The sequence below is a fragment of the Panicum virgatum genome, chromosome 2N (genome assembly GCF_016808335.1).
Source record: "Panicum virgatum strain AP13 chromosome 2N, P.virgatum_v5, whole genome shotgun sequence".
Lineage (NCBI taxonomy): Eukaryota > Viridiplantae > Streptophyta > Magnoliopsida > Poales > Poaceae > Panicum > Panicum virgatum.
This window is the reverse complement of record NC_053146.1, coordinates 53,599,087-53,623,199: the sequence shown is the minus strand read 5'-3', so window position 1 is coordinate 53,623,199 and position 24,113 is coordinate 53,599,087. Positions and strand designations below refer to the sequence as shown.

At 52.6% G+C, this 24,113-nt stretch overlaps 1 protein-coding gene across 1 annotated transcript; it reads left to right on the top strand.

The window, feature by feature from the left end:
• Positions 1-567: 567 nt before the first annotated feature.
• Positions 568-16,234, top strand: LOC120662763. Its single transcript, XM_039941842.1, has 4 exons — positions 568-649; positions 2,073-2,451; positions 15,342-15,376; positions 15,882-16,234. Exons 1-4 carry the CDS (start codon positions 568-570, stop codon positions 16,232-16,234), a joined length of 849 nt encoding a protein of 282 aa, XP_039797776.1.
• Positions 16,235-24,113: the final 7,879 nt, after the last annotated feature.

Below are 24,113 nucleotides of genomic sequence, written 5' to 3'. Positions count from 1 at the left end.
TGCCAATCTCTTCGTTCCTGCTACTGCTGCTGGAAGACTTCGGCCTCCAACTTCAGCACCTGACGCCCCACTCCCTCCTCCTGACGTCCATCTTCGTGCATTTGTGCGAGATGTTCATGGGAGTGCGGCCCTGCGTCATCCTCTTCCGCTACTTCTTCGTCCTGGTGAAGTCCGGAAGGAGCAAGGATGAAGTGGGGGGGCTACTACTTCCAGATGAGGAGTGACCTGCCGGAGCCTTACATTCCCGGCCTTACTGGTGGGAAGTGGGAGGAGTGGCGCAGGGATTGGGTGATCGCCACCACCGAAGCCAACGAGCGCCTCGCCCTGCCGACCGAGGGACCTGCCACCGACTGTGGATCCTGGAGGGCCAAGCCGTCCCTGCAGCCGGAATTCGACTCTGTGCTGGGCAAGATCAGGTCGCTGGCGGAGAGCGGCCTCACCTCATGGCACGTGCTCGGAGATTTCCTGAAGCGCTGGATCGCCCCCCTGAAGCAGCGCCCGCGCCCCACTTGGAGCTTCACCGGCCTCAACGACTGCAGCAGGACCCACCGCGGAGAGGGGAGCGACATGACTCAGGAAGCCTTGGAGGTCCTGGTGCGGGCTGTGATGGGGGACGCCTTCATCCCGGAAAACCTGATCCTCCCCCAGGGTATTGTCCCCCTCTGCGAGGACTCCGCGAGGGTGGCGGTGCTGGCTACCCTGCCAACTCTTGACAACGGGGGGCTGGCCCCACGCCAGACCGGAGGCGATCCGAACCGTGGACTTTGGATCCCTGGCGCGTCCGGGGATCAAGCTACGCTGAGCACCGCGGGGTCCGGGCCTACTACGAAGGGGAAGCAGGCTGTGGCCAGTAGCACCGCCACAGCCGGTTCCAGCCAGGTGCGGGGCAGCTCCGGTACATCGTCAGGAGACGCAGGCCAGCGCAGGTTACTCAGGGGCGACGGGACCCTGGTCACGGAGCCCACCGCGAAGCGTCAGAGGACCGCTGAGGGCGCGGGCCAGGGTAGCTCCCGGGCCGCCGGCACTCGTGGGTCCTCTGGGGCGACTGCGCCGCCACCATCGCCGCCGAGAGATACCTCCCGCCGGCAGCAACAGCAGCAGCAGCAGCCACGGGAGCAGCAGCAACAGCAGGAGCGGAGGTCGGGCCTCCGAGGACGCTGGGTACCCGGCACTTCCGGGTTAGTGTTATCCTGCTCTGTTCCCTTCTGCCAGGTGCTCTGCTTTTTACTGAAGGCTTCTCCACTTTGTTGCCAGGGCTCCTCGCCCCAGCAGTTCTTCTACTATCGCTGGCTCGTCGGCTAGTGCCCAGGCGACCGGGACCTCTGCGACGACAGCGGGAGCGACGGCGGGAGCGGGAACCTCAGGTGCAGCGACCTCTGCTAGCCCGGTGGTGCCCGACGCGGTGGCGACGGGTGCAGCAGACGCAGCGGCAGCGGAGGCGCCAGTGCTAGGCGCAGCTGCGTCTGACGCAGCGGCGGCGGAGACGCCGGGGCTGGGCGCAGCCGCGGCCGATGCAGTGGCGGCGGAGGCGATGGTGCTGGGCGGAGCCGCGGCCGATGCAGCAGCGGCGGAGGCGCTGGTGCTGGGCGCAGCCGCGCCCGACGCAGCGGCGGCGCCGGAGCTGGGCGCAGCCGCACCTGATACGGCGGGGGCGGGGGCGCCGGTGCTGGGCATAGCCGCTGCGGGCACAACGTCTACTGAGGCCCCGATGTCTGTACCGGAAGCTCCCACCTCCAGCTCCGGTCCTGTTGCAGAGGAGGAGTTGGAGGTGGTCTTTGGCAGGCAGCTCCTGCAGCTCCAACCCCCGGAGGAGGAAGCGACTCCCCTTCCCCAGGTGCTGATCCAGGTCCGGCGGTCGATAGAGGATGCAACCTCTTCCGCCGAGGCGGCCTTCCGGCGGGAGTGGTCTGCCCTGGAGAGCGAACGCCAGCGCCTCTCCTACTGGCACACCCGCCTGGAAGCGCACACGAAGGCGGAAGCCTCCCGTGCTGCGGAAGCTCGGTCAAAGCTCAAAGCCGACCAAGAGGCCTATCGAGCCAACCTTCTGAAGGTGTTCAACCGGGAGCTTGCAGTGTCAAGCCGGGAGAAGGTCCTGGCCCAGCGGGAGGAGACCTTCGCCCTGGAGGTTGTTAGCTTCGCGGCTCAGCGGTCCGACCTCGAGAGTCGGCTTGCTGCCCAGCAGTCTGAGCTTGAGACCCGCAGCCAGGGTCTCGAGATCCGCAGGCAGGAGCTGGACGAGCTCTCTGGGACCCTGGCTGGGTGGCAGAAACAACTGGAGGAGAGGGCCAGCAAGCTGGCCGTTGCCGAGGCGGAGCTGGAGGAGGACCGGAAGTCCCTCTCCATGCGGGAGTCCCACGCCACCGGCATAGAGAAGGAACTTGGGCACCAGCGGGACTCCCTCAAGAAGCTGAAGGAGTGGTCGGACAAGAGGAAGGCCGAGCTCGAGGAGAGGTCCCGTGAGGTGGAGGTGGCCAAGGCAGCTCTGGACTCCCGGATGCAAGAGGCGGTCCAGGAGGCGGTCCGGAAGCACCAGGAGAACCAGCGCGTGGAGGCCCAGTGGATCGCTGACTGGGCGGCCGAAGCGAGCCTAGCACTGGTGCCACTTGGAATGAGCCCAATCCAGGTGGCAGAGCCACCAGCTTCGATAGCCGACGCCCTCCCAGTGCTGAGTTCTGCATCGGATAGGCTCCGGCGTCTAGAGCCGGTCCTTGCTGGTCAGCTCGAAGCCGAGGGCCATGAGCTGATCCGGATGGTGGCGGAGCACATCCTGACCTGCCTCCGGAGCCACGACCCGGCCATCTCGCTGACGCCCGTGGTCGATGGTCTTGTCGCGGAGACGGAGACAGAGGCCGCCGCTCGGGACAGCGTGCGGGAGGTCGTCGACTTCATTGCCGCCTACTTCAAGCGGGAGCCTGCAGACCCTTGAGCTGGGCTTTGTATCTTTGTATCTTTTGCGTTATGTAACAAACCTTGTACTAGTTGAAATTTTTGAAATAGAAGAAAACTTCAACTTAGCTATTTGTCAGTTGATGATTTGCGGTATGCAGCACCCCGGCGCCCTGGCCCCCTGGCGGATAGGTTCAGTTGTTTGGACATGTCTGCCACCTGAGCCGTAGAAGATACTCCGGACCTCCATGGGCATAGGTGTCGCATAGTTTGCAAGGCGAGCAAGCGTCTTGTTCCCTGTGTAGCATACAGAACTACAGAGAGAAGAATCAAATTCGCTTATACGGTAGTAATGATACTGCAACTTAGCTGTTTGACGCATGCAGAATCCATTCATGATGTCTGGGACAAAGCGGATGCTTCGGGGCCCCTGGGAGATAGACTCAGTTGTTTTGAGTCTGTCTACCATTGAGACTGGACCTTGATCTACATGAAACCTTTGAAGCGGATGCCAGGACCCCCTGGTAGGAAGGCTCAATGGTTTGAGGCTGGCTACCACCAGTCAGGGCTTAACCTGTGTACCACTTCAAAGTTACAGCTTAGTAGCAGGCCCGCGGGACTCATCCTGGACCAGTCCCAGGCTGGTACCAGATCCGGGCTCTAGATGCACTGGTCTAGGTAGCTCAGTGCTTGTTATAGAGTGGTGGAGTGCGTAGGCTTAGGGTACGGAACCAGGCTAAGGCGCTACACAGGGCTCCGGACCACTCCAGGAAACAGCACAATCTTTCCGGACCTGGCTTCATCGTCCCAGACCCTTCGCAGCCGTGGGTGAGGTCACTTTGTTGTACTCGATCCTTTGAGATATAGGGCTGGACATGCCGTGTAGGACTTAGGAAGCCAACTCTTGAGCTGGAACGAGGTCCAGGCCCCTAATTACCCAGCCCTGGGTACTAGGGCACTCGTTACAGGGTGGTGGAGTGTGTAGGCTTTGGGTACGGAACCAGCTAAGCGGCTACACAGGGCTCCGGACCACTCCAGGAAACAAGTACCCCCTCTCCAGAGCTGGTTCTTAGGGGTCCGGACCTCTCTCCCAGCAGCAAGAGGGCCCGGATCTGTACGGCAGTCCAGCGACTCAATACAGATCTTAGTTGTAGCAACAAGAGTAGAGGTCCACGCGAGGGTTAGAAAGGTAAAATCTTGAGAATCAGAATGCGAAATTAAATTTTGACACAAAGACAGAACTGGGAGAAAATCTTTCCTTTGCAATCTTGATGTACATGGCCTTGCGCGATGGATGCCAGAGGCCGGGTTTACGAGGTCGGACCTCTACCGCTCTGAGCCGCGCGTTAGCCGACGGTGCAATGGATGCCAGAGGTCGGGTTTACGAGGGTGGCCCCCAACCGCTCTGGGCCGCACGCTAACTATAACTTATTACAAAGGAAAAGTTTATTTCTCTGCTCTGTCTAGGTGTAAAACTTACGCAGATGCTCTATGTTCCATGGGTTGGGCAGCGACACTCCATCTTCTATGGCGAGGCGAACGCATCCGGGCTGGCACACCTCTGTAACCTTGAAGGGCCCCTCCCAGCTGGGGGAAAGTTTGCGGAGCCCTGCTCGATTCAGAATCCGTCTGAGGACGAGGTCACCAGCCCGGAGCTCCCTACTGTGCACGAACTGTTGATGATAGCGCCTGAGCGCCTGGTTGTAATGTGCATTTCGGATTGCTGCTCGCCACCTTCGTTCGTCAATGAAGTCCACGTCGTCACGCCGCAGCTGTTCCTGCATGGATTCGTCAAAAGCCTGGACCTGTGGTGAGCCCAGGTGAATTTCTGGGGGAAGGCATGCTTCAGCCCCGTAGACCAGGAAGAACGGAGTCTCCCCGGTGGCTCGGCTGGGTGTGGTCCGGTTGCCCCATAGTACACATGGAAGCTCATCAACCCATTTGGCACCATGCTTTTTCAAGCAGTTGTAGGTGCGGGTTTTGAGTCCCCTGAGGATCTCTGCATTCGCTCTCTCAACCTGTCCATTGCTGTGGGGATGTGCCACAGACGCAAAGTATAGCTGGATGCCGATGTCCTCGCAGTACTCTTGGAAGAGTCTGCTTTTGAATTGGGTCCCGTTGTCCGCGATGATGTGGTTTGGGATGCCAAATCTGCACATAATGGATTTGAGGAATGTGACTGCTAATTTCTTTTTGATATTCACCACAGGGGTAACCTCCGGCCACTTTGTGAACTTGTCGATGGCGATGTAGAGGAACTGGTACCCGCCGACGGCCCGGGGGAATGGCCCCAGGATATCCACACCCCACACGGCAAATGGCCATGAAGGCGGAATCATTTGCAGAGCTTGAGCCGGTGTGTGTATTTGCTTTGCATGGAACTGGTATACTTTGCAGGATTTTACCAGCTCAGCCGCATCCTGGAGTGCTGTTGGCCAGTAGAAACCATGCCGAAAGGCCTTGCCAACAAGCGTGCGAGATGAGGAATGACTTCCACACTCGCCTCCATGGATCTCCGCGAGCAACTCGCGGCCCTCTCCCTGGGAGATGCATCGCATGAGGACACTATTGGCGCCACGGCGGTAGAGATCCCCTTCTACCATTGCGTAGCGTTTAGCCAATCGGACTATGCGCTCAGCGGACACATCGTCATCAGGGAGGATGTTATCTTTCAGGTAGCCCCGGATCTCGGAGATCCATGCATCAGGAGTTCCCTGAGCAGGTGGGGGTGGCTCAATGAGGTCTCCAGGAACCTCAATAGATCACACAGCCCAGGTCGGGCACCATAGGTGGAATGCCGCCGGGACTGTTAGCTTCGAGGTGCTAGCATGACCCCCTTCACCCAGCTTGGCAGGCTGGGCGGTAGGTCTCGGCAGGCTGGGCGGTAGGTCTCAGCAGCCGTCTTTCGAAGACGCCCTCGGGCACGGATGCCCAGGTAGATGCTCTCGTGGAGAGATCATCCGCTGCTGAGTTGAGTTCGCGGGGAACGTGTTGCAGTTCCAAGGCGTTGAAGTCCTTCTCGAGCTTCCTCTCGTGTATGAGGTATGCCGCGAGCTGGGGATTGTTGCAGCTGCAATCCCCTCGGACCTGCTTGATGATTAGCTGAGAGTCCCTCTTCACCAGAAGCCGCCGGACCCCCAGAGACAGGGCTTGCGTCAGACCAAAGATCAGAGCTTCGTACTCTGCCATGTTGTTGGTGGCCTTGAACTCAAGGTACACCATGTACTTCAGCTGATCTCCGTCTGGGTCGATGAGGACCACACCAGCTCCAGCCCACTTCTCGCGGGTAGACCCGTCGAAGAAGAGTGTCCAGTGGGGCTCGGTGAAGACTGGTGTCCTGAGTTCCGGCTCCGGGGGTCCGGCGTTAAAGTCCAGACCCCTAGAATTACTTGGGGAAGGAGTCCATTCCGCTATGAAGTCTGCCAGGATCTGGCTCTTGACTGCGTGGCGAGGCTGGAAGTCCAGTTGGAACTCAGCCAGCTCTGCTGCCCACTTGGCGATATTGCCCGTGGCGTTGGAGTTGTGCAGGATCGCTCTTAGCGGATAAGAGGTCACTACAACAACTCGGTGTGCCTGGAAGTAGTGGCGCAGTTTCCTGGACGCAATAAGTATCGCATAAATAAGCTTATGTGTCTCAAGATACCTGGCCTTTGCCTTGTGGAGGACTTCGCTGACGTAGTAGACTAGCTTTTGGATGGTCCGGACCCTGGTGAGCGGGTCCGGTTCGCCCTTATCCTCCACGTCAGGTCCTTGGGCCCCCAGCGGTCCTGGGCTCCCACTGATACGAGGCTCCTCCGGACCCCCTTGTCCGGGCTCTAGAGCTTCAGGCAGAGGTGAGGCTGACGGGCCCCCGTGTCTGGGGTCCGGCTCACCATCCTTGGCCGGGGAGACCCTGGTGTCCCCCCGGCGAGTTTGCTCTGTCCTTTCGGCGACCAGCACCATGCTGACCGCTTTCGCAGACGCAGCAAGATACAGAAACAACGGCTCACCAGGCTCTGGAGCCACCAATACTGGCAGTGAGGTGAGGTGCTGCTTCAGTTCCTGGAAGGCTTGCTCAGCCTGTTTGGTCCAATAGAATGAACCGGACCTCCTCAATAGTTTGAAGAAGGGGAGGGCCCTCTCAGCCAGCCTCGATATGAAGCGGCTAAGAGCGGCGAGAGATCCAGTAAGCTTCTGGACGTCCTTGATGCGGCCGGGAGGCCTCATCGCTTCGATCGCCTTGATCTTGGCAGGGTTTGCCTCGATGCCTCGATGAGAGACCAGGAAACCCAGTAGCTTCCCCGCTGAGATGCCGAAGATGCACTTCTCGGGGTTTAGCTTCGTGCGCGTGGCGCGGAGCCGGTCGAAGACAAGGGACAGGTCCTCCACTAGTGTAGACCCTACCTTGGTCTTGACCACAATGTCATCAACATACAACTCAACAATATCTCTAATTAAATTACAGAAGGTTTTGTTCATAGCTCGTACAAACGTGGGTAAGGCATTCCTTAAACCATACGGCATGACAATGTAGCAATAAAGCCCATATACTGTTACAAAGGCAGTATGCTTCCTATCCTCTCTAGACATCTGAATCTGGTGAAAACCAGAGTACGCATCTAGGAAAGACAAAAGGTCACACCCGGAGGTGGAGTCCACGATCTGATCGATACGTGGAAGAGGATAGGGGTCTCTAGGACATGCCTTGTTGAGGCTAGTGTAGTCGATGCACATCCGAAGCTTCCCATTGGCCTTTGGGACGACGACCGGGTTGGCCAACCACTCGGGGTGGTGGACCTCCTCGATGAAGCCAGCGTGTAGGAGCTTGCAAACTTCTTCGCGGATGAAGTTCTGCCGCTCCACAGACTGCTTCCGAGGCTTCTGGCGCACCGGCGTGGCGTCGGGGTAGATCCTCAGATTGTGCTCGATCACTTCCCTAGGGATCCCGGGCATCTGCGACGGTTCCCAGGCGAACACATCGACATTTGCCCGGAGGAAAGCGATGAGCGCGTCTTCCTATTTCTCCTCCAGGTTCCCCGCGATGCGGGTGGTCGCGGAGGAGTTCGCCTCGATCTGGATTGTCTTCACGGGGAGATCGTCCGGATCGGACGGCTGAACCCTGGGTGTCTTTGCAGGCGCCCTGGGTTGCGAGGGGGATGGGTCCTTCTCGTAACGTGCTGCCTCCGCCGCCAGAGCATGCAGTCTCTTGACTGCAGCGACAGCAGCGGTGCGGTCGGCCTACACGGTGAGGACACCGGCAGGGGAAGGCATCTTCAAGACCAAATACCCGTAATGAGGAATGGCCATGAAGCGGTAGAGTGCCGGCCGGCCAATGATGGCGTTGAACGGGAGGTTCACCTCCGCAACATCGAACAGAACACTCTCTGTGCGGAAGTTCTCCCTGGTCCCGAATGTGACCGGCAGTGTGATGCTCCCCAGAGGGAACACCGGATGTGGGCCCACTCTGGAGAATGAGCGAGAGGGAGTCAGCTTGGACTCCGGGATATGCAGCTGCTTGAACGCTGCATAGCTGATGATGTTGAGGCCAGCCCCCCCGTCGATCAGCACGTGATAGAGCCTCACGTTGGATATGACAGGGGCGGTGACTAGAGGTAGTACACCAGCCCCAGCCATATTCTCCGGGCAGTCGGATGGCCCGAAAGAGATGGTGGTGTTCATCCACCTCTGGTGCGGCGCCGCCTTCGGGACCCCTGGCTTCACCGAAAGGACCTCTCGGCGAAGGGTCTTCGCGTCCCGCCGGGAGACAAGCTCCCAGCTTCCGCCGTACATTACGTACAACTTCTTGCGGTGGTCGCCGTTGTCGGAATCGGAGTCGTCGTCGTGGTAGACGCCCTTCAGCTCCCGAGCGGGGGACTGGTACCCTAGCTCCTTCTCCCCAGCAGCGGCTCCGCTGTCGGAGGCCTTCTCCTTGCCAGGCCGCTGGCGAGGAGGGGGTGATCCGTCCTTGGAGGACTGCTCACACCGTCAACTGACCCGCTTCGGAGCTTCTGGATCTCGCGGCAGTCAGCGGCGCTGTGGCGAGCGGTGGGATGCACTGGGCATGAACCTCCGCTTCCACCTTGCGGGCGAGGGCGTTTGCCATGTGCATTCTGGCCCCGGGCCGCTGCTGCAGCCGCCGGCGCCACCGCTGGTGCTGCTGCTGCAACGACTAGTCCACCAGAATGCGGCTCCCCGCAACTCCGGTTCTTGTTCGTCTTCTTCTTGCCACCGCCCTGAGCGGTAGCACCGGAGCCACCAGCCTTGGTGTCTCCGTCTTGGGGGGCTGAGTGCCATGCACGGCCCTCAGCGGCCCTGGCACACTTGTCTACCAGGGAGAAAAGCGTAGTAACGCTTTCCACCTCGTGCGTCGCCAGCTTCTCGAGCATCTTCTCGTCACGTACCCCCTGGCGGAAAGCAGTGATAATAGATGCATCGGAGATACGAGGAATGGTACCCCGTACCTTGGTGAAGCGCGAGATGAAGGCCCGGAGCGTTTCTTCGGGTTTTTGCCTCACGGCGTGAAGGTGTGCCTCCACACCATGCTGCTGATATGCGCTGGCGAAGTTCGCTGTGAACCTCGCATAGAGCTCCTCCCAGGACTGGATCGTCCCAGGTGTGAGGTTCATGAGCCAAGTCCGGGCTGGCCCAGACAAGGCTACATGAAAGTAGCTCGCCATGACGGCGTCATTACCACCAGCTGCTGTGATGGCGGTAACGTACACCTGCAGGAAATCCGACGGGTTAGTGGTACCGTCGTACTTCTCCGGCAGGTGCGGGCGGAACTTGGACGGCCATGCCACCGCGCGGAGGTGCTCTGCCAGCGCAGCGCAGCCCACCCCAGCCACCGGGGCGCACGCCTGTATCCGGGCATTCACTGGAGGCTTGGGTGCTGCCACGTCCATGTCGGCGCTGAGGTTGCGTCCCTCAATGTTGAGACGGCACTCTCGCGCCCTCTCGGCGGAGATGCGGGCATCTTCTCCCGCGTGCCGGCGGCTGAGCTCCGCCCGCAAGTCTTCTGTCCGTGCACCCCTCACGGTGGGGGAGCGCACAGATGCCGACGCACCGCCCTGGCGCTGGTGGTAGGGTACCACCGCATTGCCGGGCGGAGGTCGTTGCCCAGTCCTTGCAGAACTGGGGAAGGCCTGAGCCAGATGGAGGAGATGGTCAACGTCGTCCCGCCACTGCCTCAGGGTGTCTGGCGAGGCTGTAGCAGCCGGAGGGTTGCGAAACAACTCCCTAGCCGCCGCCAGTGCTCCGCCGTTCGCAGCCTACGAGGGGGCCCGTGACGGCCGCCCTATCCCTTGCCGTCGAGCAGCGCGCGCTGCCGCCGACGGTGCCTACCCCACAGGCACAGTTGCCCTGTCCCTTGCCGTCAAGCAGCGTGTGGCGTGGAGGACGCCACACCCTCCGTCATCTCCATGTCATCCACACGAACCATGGAGACGGGGAAGAGATGAACTGCGACCAACTAGTCCCCCTACCTGGCGCGCCAAATGTCGTGGTGCTGCAAACCACAGCCGGGTGGCGGAAGGCACCCTCCTAAGCCCAGAGGGTGTGTACTCAGGGGTTAGCTAATCCTAGTTCGATCTGGCTCAAGAACACGATGAACACAGCGGGATTAGAGTGGTTCGGGCCGCCGGAGCGTAATACCCTACGTCCACTGTGTGTTGTATTGCCTTGCCTCGAGAGAGTCCGCGAGAGCTTGTGTGTGTCTGGAGTGCCTGTTTGGCCTGTTGTGTACAGCGAGCGCCTCTCTTTTATATCTCAAAGGGGGCGCGTACATGGCCGTTGGGACCCCGACAGGTGGGCCCAACGATGAAGTACAAGATAACGTACTATTCATAATTATGGTGTCGCAGGCGAAGGAGATCCCTCTTCTGGATTCCATTGCCTGCTCCCGGAATCCTCCGTCCGGCGTGTCCAGGCGCTGTCTTGTCGGAGCGGCACTAGGCATAGCTAGCGGCGTTGCCTGCCACGTAGCTGAACGGGCCGCGTAGCTTGCGGCGTAGGAGGCATGATGGAAAAGTGCCGTGCCGTCGTATCCAATTAATGCGGCAGACGGGCTCTGCGCGGGTGCGGCACAGGCCGCTACACTGTGTACCTTTTTAATACGCGGTGCACAGTGAGGCCTGACAAAGGCTGTCCCGCGTGCCGCGGCGACAGAGCACGCCTCAACCATCTCCATTAAATGCGGTGGTTGCGCGAGTCTTCCAGCGGAAGACTTGCGCACGAGTCCGCGCCCGTGCCTCCTGGTCACGTGGCGGCTCCGGACCCCCACGCGGTAAGGGAGGTCCGGATGGACGCAGGAGGTCCCGGACCCCTATGGAGGGTCCGAGGCCTCGGCTGTCAGCTCGGAGTTTTCCTTCCTTAGAGACATGTGGCGTCCCCGGACCCATCCCCAAGCGGAGGACGGGTCCGGGGCCATTGGCTTGGTGAGGAAAGAGCCTGACCCGTGGGGCCTGGCTACTCCGTCCTTTGCGCGCAGTTACGGATAACTACGCGGGTCCTGCCTTGCCGCAGTAAGAGTGGGTATCCCTGTTACAGGGTACCGACAATCACGTCAAAAAGCTATGCTGCCTAAGCATACCTAGCTCGTGGCAGATATTGGGCCTAATAATTCCCTTGTCTACGTGCTAATACTTCTTTAGGTGCTATATAACCACACAAAATGAATGATAAAGATTTTTGCGGCCATTATTATAAGAGATAAAGATGAATGATATAAATTACAAAATAGATAAAATATCTATCTACTCGTAGAATGTTAGGAAAATTATATGAGTAAATAAAGAAAAAAGAAATAAAATAAATAAAAATATAGATTTAATTTTTTTTGGAATGAATAGGAAAAAATGTAGCAGATAAGTAGAGAAAAGAAAACCCGTGATGAATAAAAAAAAGATAAAAGAAAACATGGAAGAGAAAAAATAGGAGAATAAAGGAAACAAAGAAATAATGAAGCATCTCCATGGTGAGCGTCGAGCAGCACCAACGTTCTGCACAGGGGCGGATCTAGGCGGGGGCTGAGGGGGCTCCAGCCCCCCTACTGCCTAAAACTCCATGGAGCCCCCCCCAGCCCCCTCTAAAATTTTAGAGATCATTGATGAAGGAAGGGCGGGAACAAGAAAGAAGAAGGGTCACTAGCCCCCCTGCCTTCCATTCCTGGCTTCGCCACTGGTTCTGCAGCAGTCGTTGTGTCCACGATTGGACGCAACTAATGAGCTGGGTGTGAGCGTGTACCACGCCCAACACAGCGTGTAACTTAGCAGATTACGTGGATCTGGATAACTTAATATCTAGGAGCTTTCGATGCGATTGTATCGTGTGGTTGGGTTACCCAGTAGACCCAATAGATTTGGCACTACTGAATACCGAATTTATTTAGATTGATCCGATGGATATTTACCCCAATCTTTAAATTTTGGATAGTGGGTCATGGAGTCGACCCACCAAAACCTGCATCCTTAACCTCGGCAGATTGGAGCTCAATATATCGCTGCCGGCGAGAAGGGGCCGGGCCGAGGAGCCTGGACAGACGCTGCCGGCAGCGAGCACCGCGCACGATCCCCGATGCTCGCCTGCCGACCGTTTAAATTCAGGCCTTGCTGCTGCAAATGCGGCAGGCGGTGTGTTTAGTTCACGAAAAGTTTACAAAAAAGTTGTTGTAGTACGTTTCGGTTTTATTTGGCAACTATTGTTTAATCATGGAGTAATTAGTCTCAAAAGATTTGTCTCGTCATTTACAACTAAACTGTGCAATTAGTTATATTTTTTAATTATATTTAATACTCCATACATATATCGTAAGATTCGATGTGATGTGTGTCAATGAAAAATTTTGAAAACTTTTCGTGGAACTAAACAAAGCCAGCAAAACGGCAGATCAGGAACCGTCCTTGGGATTATCCTCAGATCATGGCGGGCCATGCCCAGGCGCAGGACCCTGTCCGATCCTGCTCGCGGTGTGTGCCTGCGCACGGTGGCGCGCAGACCTGCTCTGCTCTGCTCGCACCAATAGGGGCTGTGTTTAGGGCCGTGTTCGGTAAACGGTCTTTTTAAGATTTCACAAAACAACTAACTTCTGCATGGAGTACTAAATGTAGTCTATTTGTAAAATCTTTTCAGGGACTGATATAATTTTTTGAGATGAATCTAATGACAGTAATTAATTGATGATTTGCTACGGTGATGCTACATTAACCATCCTCTAATCACGCGATTAAAGACCTCATTAGATTCGTCTCGCAATTTACACGGGGGATTGTGGAGGTGGTTTTATAAATAGACTTCATTTAATACTCTAAATTAGTGGTCAAAGATGAAAAAATTCCATCAAAACTAACCAAACACGGCCTAGATCCATAAAAATAGTAAAAAGAGTCATATTGGACACTGTAGCACACTGTAATATTTTTTATTTGTTTGTGGTAATTATTGTCCAACCATGACCTAAATAGGCTCAAAAAATTCGTCTCGTCGTGTACATCAAAACTATGCAATTAGTTTTTTATTTATTTATATTTAATGCTCCATACATGAGATTAAAAATTTGATGTGATAGATAAATAGTGAAGTTTGAGGAGAGAAATTTTGGAACACAGCCATAGTGGTGTCGCGGGCCGGGCCAGCGCTGACGCAGAGTTAGGGCTCGCTGCTAGCTGCTCGCTGCTGCCTCCGTTGCAGGAGCAGCTCCAATTCGCAGTGGTCGGTGATTGGGCAACCGCCGTGGGTACAGTTCATGCATTGATTGCTCCATCATACCAGGCTGGGTTACAAGTCGTATTATGTGGGTGTGTTTAGATCTCACAAACTTTCCAAACTTTCCATCACATCCTCTATCACATCGAAACATTAGATATACCAAATGATCTATGCATGGAGTACTAAATGTAGTTAAATAAAAAAACTAATTGTATAGTTTTGATGTACGTTGCGAGACGAATTTTTTGAGCCTAGTTAGGTCGTGGTAGGACAATATTTACCACAAACAAACGAAAAATTCTACAATGTGCTACAGTGACCGATGCGACTTTTTCTCTCACCTTTTCCTCCCATCTAAACACAGCTTGTGTGTATTTGCTTTGTTCAGCTGGTTTGTTAGCCAGCCAATAATATTTTTCTTTCACCTCAAACCAGTATCAGCTATCAGCCAACCAGTATTATTTTTCCCTCACATTAAATCACCAACCAACCAATAGTATTTTTCTCTTACAACAAATCAGCACCAGCCACAGCTAGCCGAATAGAACAGTATTTTTACAGTATTTAATTTTCTTTTCTCGTGAAAGGAAATAAAGCTTCATTCGGTTCTTCTCACGTAGAGTTGCGTGCAAAGCAAGTGCGGCAGCATGCAGTACAGTTTAATTGAAAAAGGTACGTACCCTGTGTTGTCGGTCAAAACCCACCGATGAGTAGCAACAGGCAACACGAAGAGCCGGAAGGCTGCCGGGGCGCTGGCTGGCACCAGTCCCTCGGTCAACGGCCCAGATCCTGGCACACGCCGATGCTTCCGGAGATGCAGGGCGTGCCACCTGACCTATATCCGATCAGGAAGGTGCAAACGTGCTTTCGACGATTTGTCTACTTGCACAAACACGTGTAAACATTAGTCCGAGCCGTGGTCGGCTCCCCGGGATGACTCTTGCATCGGCTTTAAAGAGTCAATCGAGTCCCGGTGTCAGATCAGATCTGCATATCTGGATATTAATAGATAAAGCAAATAACTGCAAAAACTACTTCAATTAGATCTAGTTAATCTAATCCACGACGGTAAAAGCTTCACTGCTAGATCGGAACATCCTACACGTAGTTAGGCCTAACGAGCGTAATAGATAACCAAACTTTAACCAGAATAGAGGCCTAAGAATAAGCAAAAGCCGATTCCCGGATCAATCCCTGTTAAGATCAAGGCAAAGCATCTAATACGTCGCCGGATTGTCCAACCCGTTTGCAAGGCCTAAACTAGCAGATATTAGGCTGATTCTTACGTATAAGAACAAACCATAACATATTAGATCTACTAGATAGAAAAGAAGCAGGGTGTTATCTCTACGCGACTAACTCTATACAACGAGAATTAGTATAAGATTAATACATGATCACGCATAGATAACATGATATTCGTAGATGATAAACAACAAGAGCATGATAGATCTACTAAAGGTCATGCTATGAATACCAAGATAACTAGCACTACTCGCCATCAAAAACTCTTCAGTATGAGTAATACCAAGGTAAAAGCAAGAATAATGCTGCCCTGATCACTTGTGATCAGGGCAGCATGGCGCTTACTTGAATGAAACCCTAGGATTAGGGGTGGCGGTGCGCCGAGAATTGTTATTGCGAGACATGATGACGTTCTTCCTTTACAAATGTCATAGGGTACATATTTATAGTCCGGAGACTTGGAAAACAATCTAAACTAACGTGTCCATATTGGACTCTATCTCTAACTCAAACTGAACTTAAACCTAAAGGTATATGGCCCGAACGCTCACGCAGGAGCCGATTCGTAAGCCTCCTTTAGTTTTTGCATTAAGCCCAACTCACTTGCGGCCTATTAATTAACCCTGTTAATTTATGGTGATAACACATGCCCTCTGGTTTTGGCAATGATAATTCCAAAACCATCTCATTGCTTCATCTTCCTGTTGACGCTCATTAAAACGCACTAAAACCACCACAGAAGACGCAACGTCTCTGCATCCGGCTTCTCGCAGAATGTGAAAGTGCTGATTCATCTTCAATTTTTTCTATTTAATCTCACCCTGAATCGACTCCTTTTACCACAAACTCGTCTTCCTCCCTCAGCCAAACATCGCAGAGCACCCAAACCTCCTGTAGCCATGGAGATCTCCTCCTTCTCTGGCTCCAATTCCATCGGCTCCCCTCTTTCTGCCTCTTCCTCGAGTTCCTCCGTCTCCTCCCTCGACCCCATCTCCGAGAGCCAAGAGCCGACGCTGGATACAACCTGACGGCGGCACACGAGGCGCTCGCTCCTCTGCATTGGGATGCAGAGGAGTTCGACTTCGGGGTCGTTTCTGAAGACGACGAACCCAAGACCAACGGCGAGGACCTCTGGCTCCTGTTCCAGGAAGAGCTGGAGGAGAGTAGCGACGACCACTTCTCCTGGGACAAAGTCGATTCCTCCTCGGAAGAGGAAATCGACTCCTCCTCTGACGAAGACGACCCAATGGCCGGAAGCGCCTTTCGATTCCTCGGCTCCTCCGAGGAGGATAGCAAGGAGGAAAGCAACGGCAGCGGCGGCTGGAGCAGCGATGACGAGGCCAGCGATGGCAGCAGCGCCGACAACAGCGGCGGCAGCGACGACGACGGCGATGACAGCGACGGCGGAAACATGCCGGCGTGAAGCCCCAAGCGCCGTAGGCACCTAGGTACCTACAGGTGGTAGATGTAGGTAGTACTGTAGGAGTAGTACTGTAGCGTATATTGAGCCGAAGGATTTGCCCCTTTGTCAAATCGGCTCTTCCTCTTGTAAAAACTTTATCTTTAATGAATAAAGTTCCTTATCACTTAATTGCTTGCTCGGACAACCCTCCAAAAGCCGATGGCACTGCATCGGGCTTTACCAATATCCAAGAGCCGACGAAATTCAAAACTGAAGTAACCCGCATAAGAACAAAACATCACCCCCACTCTGAATCCGACTCGAAATAGATATTCCAAATCCGAGCGCAATTCGAGAATCCCACTCCATAAGTTCGAGCGAAAACTCACAGTATCCAAAACTTGAACCAGAGCCCGCAAAACAACCAAACCCTAAGTTAGCAGATATGAACCGTGGCGGACTCTGAACCTCAAACAGCGAGATCTCCAATTGTAGATACGACAATCCTCTGCCTGAAGGTAATATTCAGCCTGTCCTTTCAACTTTCCTCAGCTCATTAATCCTCCGAATGAATTAAACTCTAAAATATGACACCATATATAAATTTCTGAATTTCTGAACTCCAGGTGTCAGACATCCTTTTGTCGCATCCTTCCAATCCCAAATCCTTTTGTCTTGGTCCATGAGCTTATGAAAATCCCACAGATTTAATCTCCTGTGAAGCGAATAGAATCCCCTTCGTAAGTCAAGACATTAATTTAAATTCCTGGGCCGACTGCTTAAGAGCCTGGACTAATCCACCCGAGAGCTGGATTGCATGGTATCGCAGAGTAGCAAAAACCTATATGCCCTTGTGGCAAGAATTGAACATAGCTGATGCACTCAGTTTATCATTATCCCCCCTTGATAAAGATGAAAACCTTCTGAAAACCATCGGTTATTTCTGGTCCGACGCTCTGAACTGCTTCCTCTTTGGTCATGGACCCATGACCCCTACTCTGCTAGATGTTACCATGATTACTGGCCTAGACATTAGATCCCCTTATCCTGCAGCCAACAAAATGGTAGAAGTCCCCTTCAAACTTTCATTCAAGGCAGACTGCACAAACTGGAGTACTTACATGAATCAGCGCATGAAGACAAAAGGTCCAGTAACTAAAAAGGAACACACAGCCTTTTTAAATCTTTGGTTAGAACATTTTATTTCCTGTGGTCCTTCCTTAGCTCCAACTAAGAATTACCTTCCTTTGGCTTACCATCTGGCCCATGGAAACCACACCAGCCTAGGCAAACTTTTTCTCGGAGAAACATACAGATGTCTCCATCTGATGACAACTAGTTTGCTCAGCCAAAGGAAACTCAGAACTGGAGGCCCTTGGTGGTTCATTCAGTTATGGGCACAACTCTACTTCCAGCATCAGATTCCAAACTTTCAAAGCCTAGCCAAGAATTCCTTCCCCGACGAGAATGGCAAGCAAATTAGATGCACCAGCTATGGCCAAGCCCTATTTAGCCTCCCTGGCAGTAAACTGAACTCGACAGATGCAGCAAACTGGTTTAGAGTTTTCTACAAAGGTTTAGACAATCCCCTCTACTTTCCATTCACTGAATCTGAAGCCTTTGAGAACCCAACTACCTTCAAGCTGGATTTGCCGATGATGACAGCACTCGGCATCTGTATTCCCTAATGATCCAACCTGGCATCCTCCCTGTCGGCATAAATACTTCAAACAGAATCATCAAACCAGGTTATGAAACCTATCAACCAGTCGTAGCAGCTTGGCAATTTGGTTTAGGACAAGTCCCTCTCCACTTACATATTCACCACTTGGTGGAGAGTAGAGCCGATTTAACCGTTGGTCTTACCAGTACAAGATGCTACAGCATGTTTGACAACCTCCACATTTCAATACCAGCCGATCTGTCCTTTACTCCCTCGTCAATCGGTTTTAACACATGGTCGGGAATGTGAAAAACTCATGTATTCAGAAGAGCTTTAGGCCCTCTACAGCAGCAAATTGATCCTGAATAGGCAATCCCCGAGAAAGAGGTACTGAATCCGTGCACTTATTCTAAGTCCTCCACCACTTTACTTGGCTAACCCTGCTCACCTTGCCTACAGCAACAAGATGATCCAGAACCCATGACCAGTAACGGAGAGCCATTCTACTTCCTTCCAACCACCCCTGATGTTCTTTTTTGCAAGGAATCACTGCCAATGAAGAAAGCAATAATGACTGCTCAGCCAGACTCACCCTAGTCGGCTTCTAAGCGGAGACAGACCTCTGGAAGTGCTGCCCCCCGAATCCCAACTAAGAAAAGGAAGATCATCGCAAGACGAGTCATCAGGAAAACAACACAACCTTCCCCGAATCAATCAGAATCCAACACCAACCAGGCAATTCATTCCTCCGAAACTTCTTCCTTACGCATATATATTCTGGTTGACTGTAATCCTATTTTCAGGACGCAGCTGGAGACACCTTCAGTACTGGAAGCCCAGCACAACAGGGAACCACCATTCATGAAGCCGACACTAGAACAACTGAAGTCCAAGAACAGCAAGAATCAACCATCGTTTCAGCAGAAATTCGCAGCGAAGGAACTGCAACAGCTGATGTACCGATGGAAGTTCAACCCGGGACTCCCGATGCTTCGATGGAGGTGCGTGATGGACAGGCTGACATAACCGATGCCCCTGTTGCTGCCTCAAACCCAACTGAGCCGATCACACCTGGACCGACCATTGCTTCTTCCTCAGAACATGTAACACTACATGAGCCGATTCTAAATCAGCCGATAACTCCATTGATGCACCTTGTTCCAAAACTAACTCTAATATCTCCACAGGGCTTCAATATTTCAGATTTGCTCTCCTTTGACCCAGCATCAATGGGTCTGATCACCCTGGAGCAAAAGTACCACCATCACAGCAGCCGATTGACCTCGCGGATCAGCTTCAACACATAAAAAAATTTGCTATCTGCTCCTATTAGTACCCTAGTTGACGATTCCAGCGAAATAAAGAAAATCCTCGAGCAGATAGAATCCCAACTCTCAAAGTCACTTCAGGTCAAGCTCTGGCCAGCCGGCCATCTTCCCTTCTTTCGGGCAGAGGTGAAAGCAGCATAACAGAGAATAGAACTACGCCATTCTCAAATTCCTCTGAAAGCCGACATCGCCCAAAGGTGCAAGATGCTCAACCAGAAGAAAGCAACTCTAGACGCCAAAGCCGATATCTCCGTGAGTACAAGGCGACTCAATCTCCTGGAGAAAGAACTGGTGGAGCTCAATGAAAAGGTCTGCACCACCCAGAGACTGATCCAAGAGGAGAAAGGCTCGATTGCAAACTCCAAGCAAGAAGCCCAAGAAATGACCGAGCAGATACGGGTAGAGTTCGCAGAGATAAGCACCTTGAGTCAACAGATAGTAACAGGCGATGACAAAGACGACGAAGCGATCATAGCAAGAGCCGATGCCATACGCGCAGAAGCCATCCATGCCATAGAAGGGTTACTGAACTAGTAGAACAATTCAGAGAACATTTAATGTTGCTTGTTAAATCTGAAACTCGTACCTATTAATAACATCTTAAGTCGATGGTTACACATCGGCTGCCTTGCTTCACACACACACACACACGCGCACACACACACACACACACACACACACACACACACACACACACACACACACACACACACACACACACACACACACACACACACACACACATATATATATATATATATATATATATATTACTGGCCAACTCAACGTGTTGGCCTCTCTCACTCTTTTTTTACTGGCCAACTCAACGTGTTGGCCTCTCTCACTTTTATTATTATTTTTTTATTGGCCAACTCAACGTGTTGGCCTTTTATAATACAGCCAGATGGATTTCATCGGCTCTTGTTATTCGCCTTCCCACATGCTCGGGAAATATTTCTTGAGGTGTTGGCCATTGACGGCTACAGGAAACTTGACACCGTCCAATTCTTCAGGCATGTACGCATTTCCAGGCAAGACTTGATCAACCTTGTACGGCCCATGCCAAGTTGGAGACCACTTACCATACTTCCTATCTTTAGTTCCCAATAGTAGCACTGCCTCCCAAACCAGGTCTCCGACCTGGAAATCTTTTGGCTTGACCTTTTTGTTGTATGCACGAGCGACTTTAGCCTTGTTTTCCTTGATCTTCTCAAGTGACCAAAGTCTTAGCTCTATGAGATCCTCCACATTGTCACTCATCAAGGTTGCATACTCCTCAGCCGGCAGATCATTCTGGAACTCAACACGCCTCGATCCGGCCGTGATCTCCCATGGCAACACAGCGTCTTGACCGTAGACCAGATGGTATTGTGACGTCTTGATGGATCCGTGACACGAAATACGATATGCCCACAAAGCATCTGACAACACCTCATGCCAGCGCCTAGGATATTCATCGATCTTCCTTTTGATCAGCTTGATAAGGCTCTGGTTGGATGCTTCAGCCTATCCATTAGCCTGGGCATAATATGGGGATAATCTGATCAGCTTGAACCCCGTGTCATCGGCGAACTTCCTAAATTCCTCCGATATAAAGACTGATCCTCCATCGGTCGTAATGGTCTGGGGAATCCCGAACCTATGAATGATGTGCTCTTTAACGAAACTGATCACATCTTTCGATGCCACCGACCTCATGGGTACCGCCTCCACCCATTTCGTGAAATAATCCGTGACAACCAACACCCATTGGTGACCTTTGCTGGATGGCGGGTTGATCTGGCCAATCATATCCATGGCCCAACCCCTGAACGGCCATGGCTTAATGATAGGATTCATTACTGATGCCGGCACCATCTGAATCTTGCCGAATCTCTGACATGCCTGACATCCCTTGTAATATTTAAAGCAGTCCTCAAGCATGGTAGGCCAGTAATATCCCGATCGCCTAATCAGCCACTTCATCTTATGAGTCGATTGATGAGTATCGCAGGCTCCCTCATGAACCTCAAGCAAGAGCCGATTCAACTCCGAAGGCCCTAGACATTTAAGCAGCAGTCCTTCCAAAGTCCTGTAGAACATATCGTCCCCTATCAGAACATACTTCATAGCTTTGAGTCTTATCCTTCTGGGTGCCCCCCGAGCCGAATCCTTCAAATAATTGAAGATATCGGCTCTCCAATCTCCAGGTTCTAGAAACTGAACCTCTATATCTACCCCATCGGCTGTTTCCTTGTATCTAGAAGCCATCTGTGCCAAGTCATTGGCTTTATTGTTCAAAGTCCTACGTATCTAGTGGAAATTAATGTACCTGAATTGTGACATCAACTCACGGCACTGCATCCATATCGGAAAAAGAGCCTCGCTCTCACATCTGTATTCTTCTGTGAGCCGAGAAATCACCAGTTTCGAATCCCCAAAGATTTCCACCGCTTCTGCACCAGCTTCCAGGAGTAATTCCATCCCCTTGCGAACGGCCTCATACTCTACTAAATTATTGGTGCATGGAGTGGTCCTCTTGATGGAAAAGGAATAAGTCGCCCCTCGAGGCGATACCAAAAGAATTCCTACACTGCACCCATCATCATACGCCGATCCGTCGAAAAACATGGCCCATGGACGTATGAAAAGTGCAGCCACATCAGTGCTGATCCTGTCTGCAATGAGATCCGCCAGTGCCAGTCCCTTGTCTGCCTTTGCCGGTTGATATCGGATATCGAACTCTGACAGCGCGAACATCCACTTTCCGAGTTAGCCTTTCAGAACAGGAGCCGACAGCATATGCTTTATGACATCCGATTTGCAAGTAACGATTGTTTCCACCGAGAGCAAAATATGACGAAGCTTTGTACATGTAAAGAATAAACAGAGACAAAGCTTTTTAATCTCAGGGTACCTGGTCTCGGCGTCCAACATGCGCCTGCTAAGGTAGAACACAACCCTTTCCTGTCCGTCATGCTTCTGAACCAGCACCGAGGCGATGGAGGTGTCGCCTACGGATAAGTATACGTAGAAGGGTCTGTCTTGCTGTGGAGGAACCAAAACTGGAGGCTTCGACAAGTATTCCTTGATTTTGTCAAAAGCTTGCAGCTGCTCTGCCCCCCAGTGAAATTCATCATCGGACTTGATTTTCACGAGACCCATGAATGGCTTGATACATCCAGACAGATTGGAGATGAATCATCTGACAAAGTTGATTTTGCCGATGAGCTTCTGCAACTCCTTCTTCGTAGTAGGTGGCCTCATCGTCCATACAACTTCTTGACTTTTTAAGCCAATCTCGATCCCTCGCTTATGTACCAGGAATCCTAAGAGCTGACCGGCCGATACACCAAAGGCGAATTTCTTCGGGTTCATTCTGAGCCCAAACCTCCGAGTCCGCTCCAAGACCTGACGCATATCTTCTAGATGTCCCCCAACCAATGTGGACTTGACCACGACATCATCAATGTAGATTTCTACCTGTTTGCCGATGAGATCATGAAAAATGTAATTCATGGCGCGTTGATATGTTGCACCGGCATTTTTTAATCCAAATGTCATAACCAAGTACTCGAACAAGCCGACCGCGCCAGGTACTCTGAACGCGGTCTTACTTATATCCTCTGGGGCCATGAAGATCGGGTTGTAGCTGGCATTACCATCCATAAAGCTCAACATTTTGTGACCGGCAGCTGCGTTGATCAATGTTTCCGCGACGGGCATCGGATACTCGTCTTTTGGCATTGCTCTATTGAGGTCTCTGAAATCCACGCAGACTCGCCATCGGCCATCCTTCTTTTGTACAGGGACCACGTTGGAGATCCATTCAGCATACCAACATGGCCTGATGAACCCTGCATCCAACATCTTTTGCACCTCTTTCTTGACCTCCTCTAGGATTTCGGCCTTCATCTGTCATGCTCGTTGTTGAAACGACCAAAATTCTTTCTTAAGCGGGAGCCGATGTTCGACGATGCTTATATCCAGACCGAGCATTTCAGTATAATCCCAAGTGAAACAGTCCCGGTATTCTTTCAATAGTGCTATCATCGGCTCACGCAGGCTCGGGTCTAACCTTTTGCTGATAAATGTTGGTCGCGGCTTATCCCCGGGACCTATATCGACTTCCTCCAAATCGTCAGCTGATGTAAACCCATACCCCAACTTGCCATCGCCTGTAAAATCAACTGTGGACGTAGGCAACTCGTCGTCATCTGTCACGTCGACAGCAAATACGGAGAGATAACAAAAGAAAATTTTCGGCCGACCGCACGGGCTGGCCGTTTCTGTATTACCATTTGAAACTGAATGCTCATTAACTTACCAACTGCCAGAGCAGGCTATTGTTTGTTCATAATGTAACAGTTTCAACTCCAAATAAGAATTATCTACCTTTTGGGTCCAGTCGCTGGGACCGGCCACTCTAAACCTGCTGAATTCCGTAGCGTGCCAGGATGTGTTTATTCTGTGTGGCCAGTGGATAAGACCAGCCTCAATCCGTTTTTTGTCGCTTCGATCCGATCACAGTCTTCTAGCACAATCCCTGATATCGCCTCTTGTCCTCCCGCGTCCCAGGCGTTCATGTCTGCGAGCGAAACCTCGCTAGAGTCATCTGCACAGACCACTTCCACTTCGTCGCCATCCCATTGAACCAAACACTGGTGCATTGTGGAAGGAACACAACAATTAGCGTGAATCCAATCCCTCCCAAGCAGCACTGTGTACGTACTCTTACTGTTAACGATGAAGAACGAAGTTGGGATGGTCTTGCGGCCAACTGTCAACTCCACATTGAGGACGCCCTTTGCCTCCGATGGCTGCCCATTGAAATCATTGAGCATTACGTTGGTCTTGATAAGGTCAGCAGAAGAAGGACCCAATCGGCGCAGCACTGAAGACAACATCAAATTTACTGCGGTGCCAGTAT

Bases quoted from the DNA above. Each gene is read 5' to 3' on its own strand.
- LOC120662763 (XM_039941842.1), top strand. From the start codon at position 568: ATGACTCAGGAAGCCTTGGAGGTCCTGGTGCGGGCTGTGATGGGGGAC. The intron at 2,452-15,341 runs GTCCCGTGAGGT...TTAAACCTAAAG, and splicing joins AAGGCCGAGCTCGAGGAGAG to GTATATGGCCCGAACGCTCA. The intron at 15,377-15,881 runs GTAAGCCTCCTT...ATTGGGATGCAG, and splicing joins GCTCACGCAGGAGCCGATTC to AGGAGTTCGACTTCGGGGTC.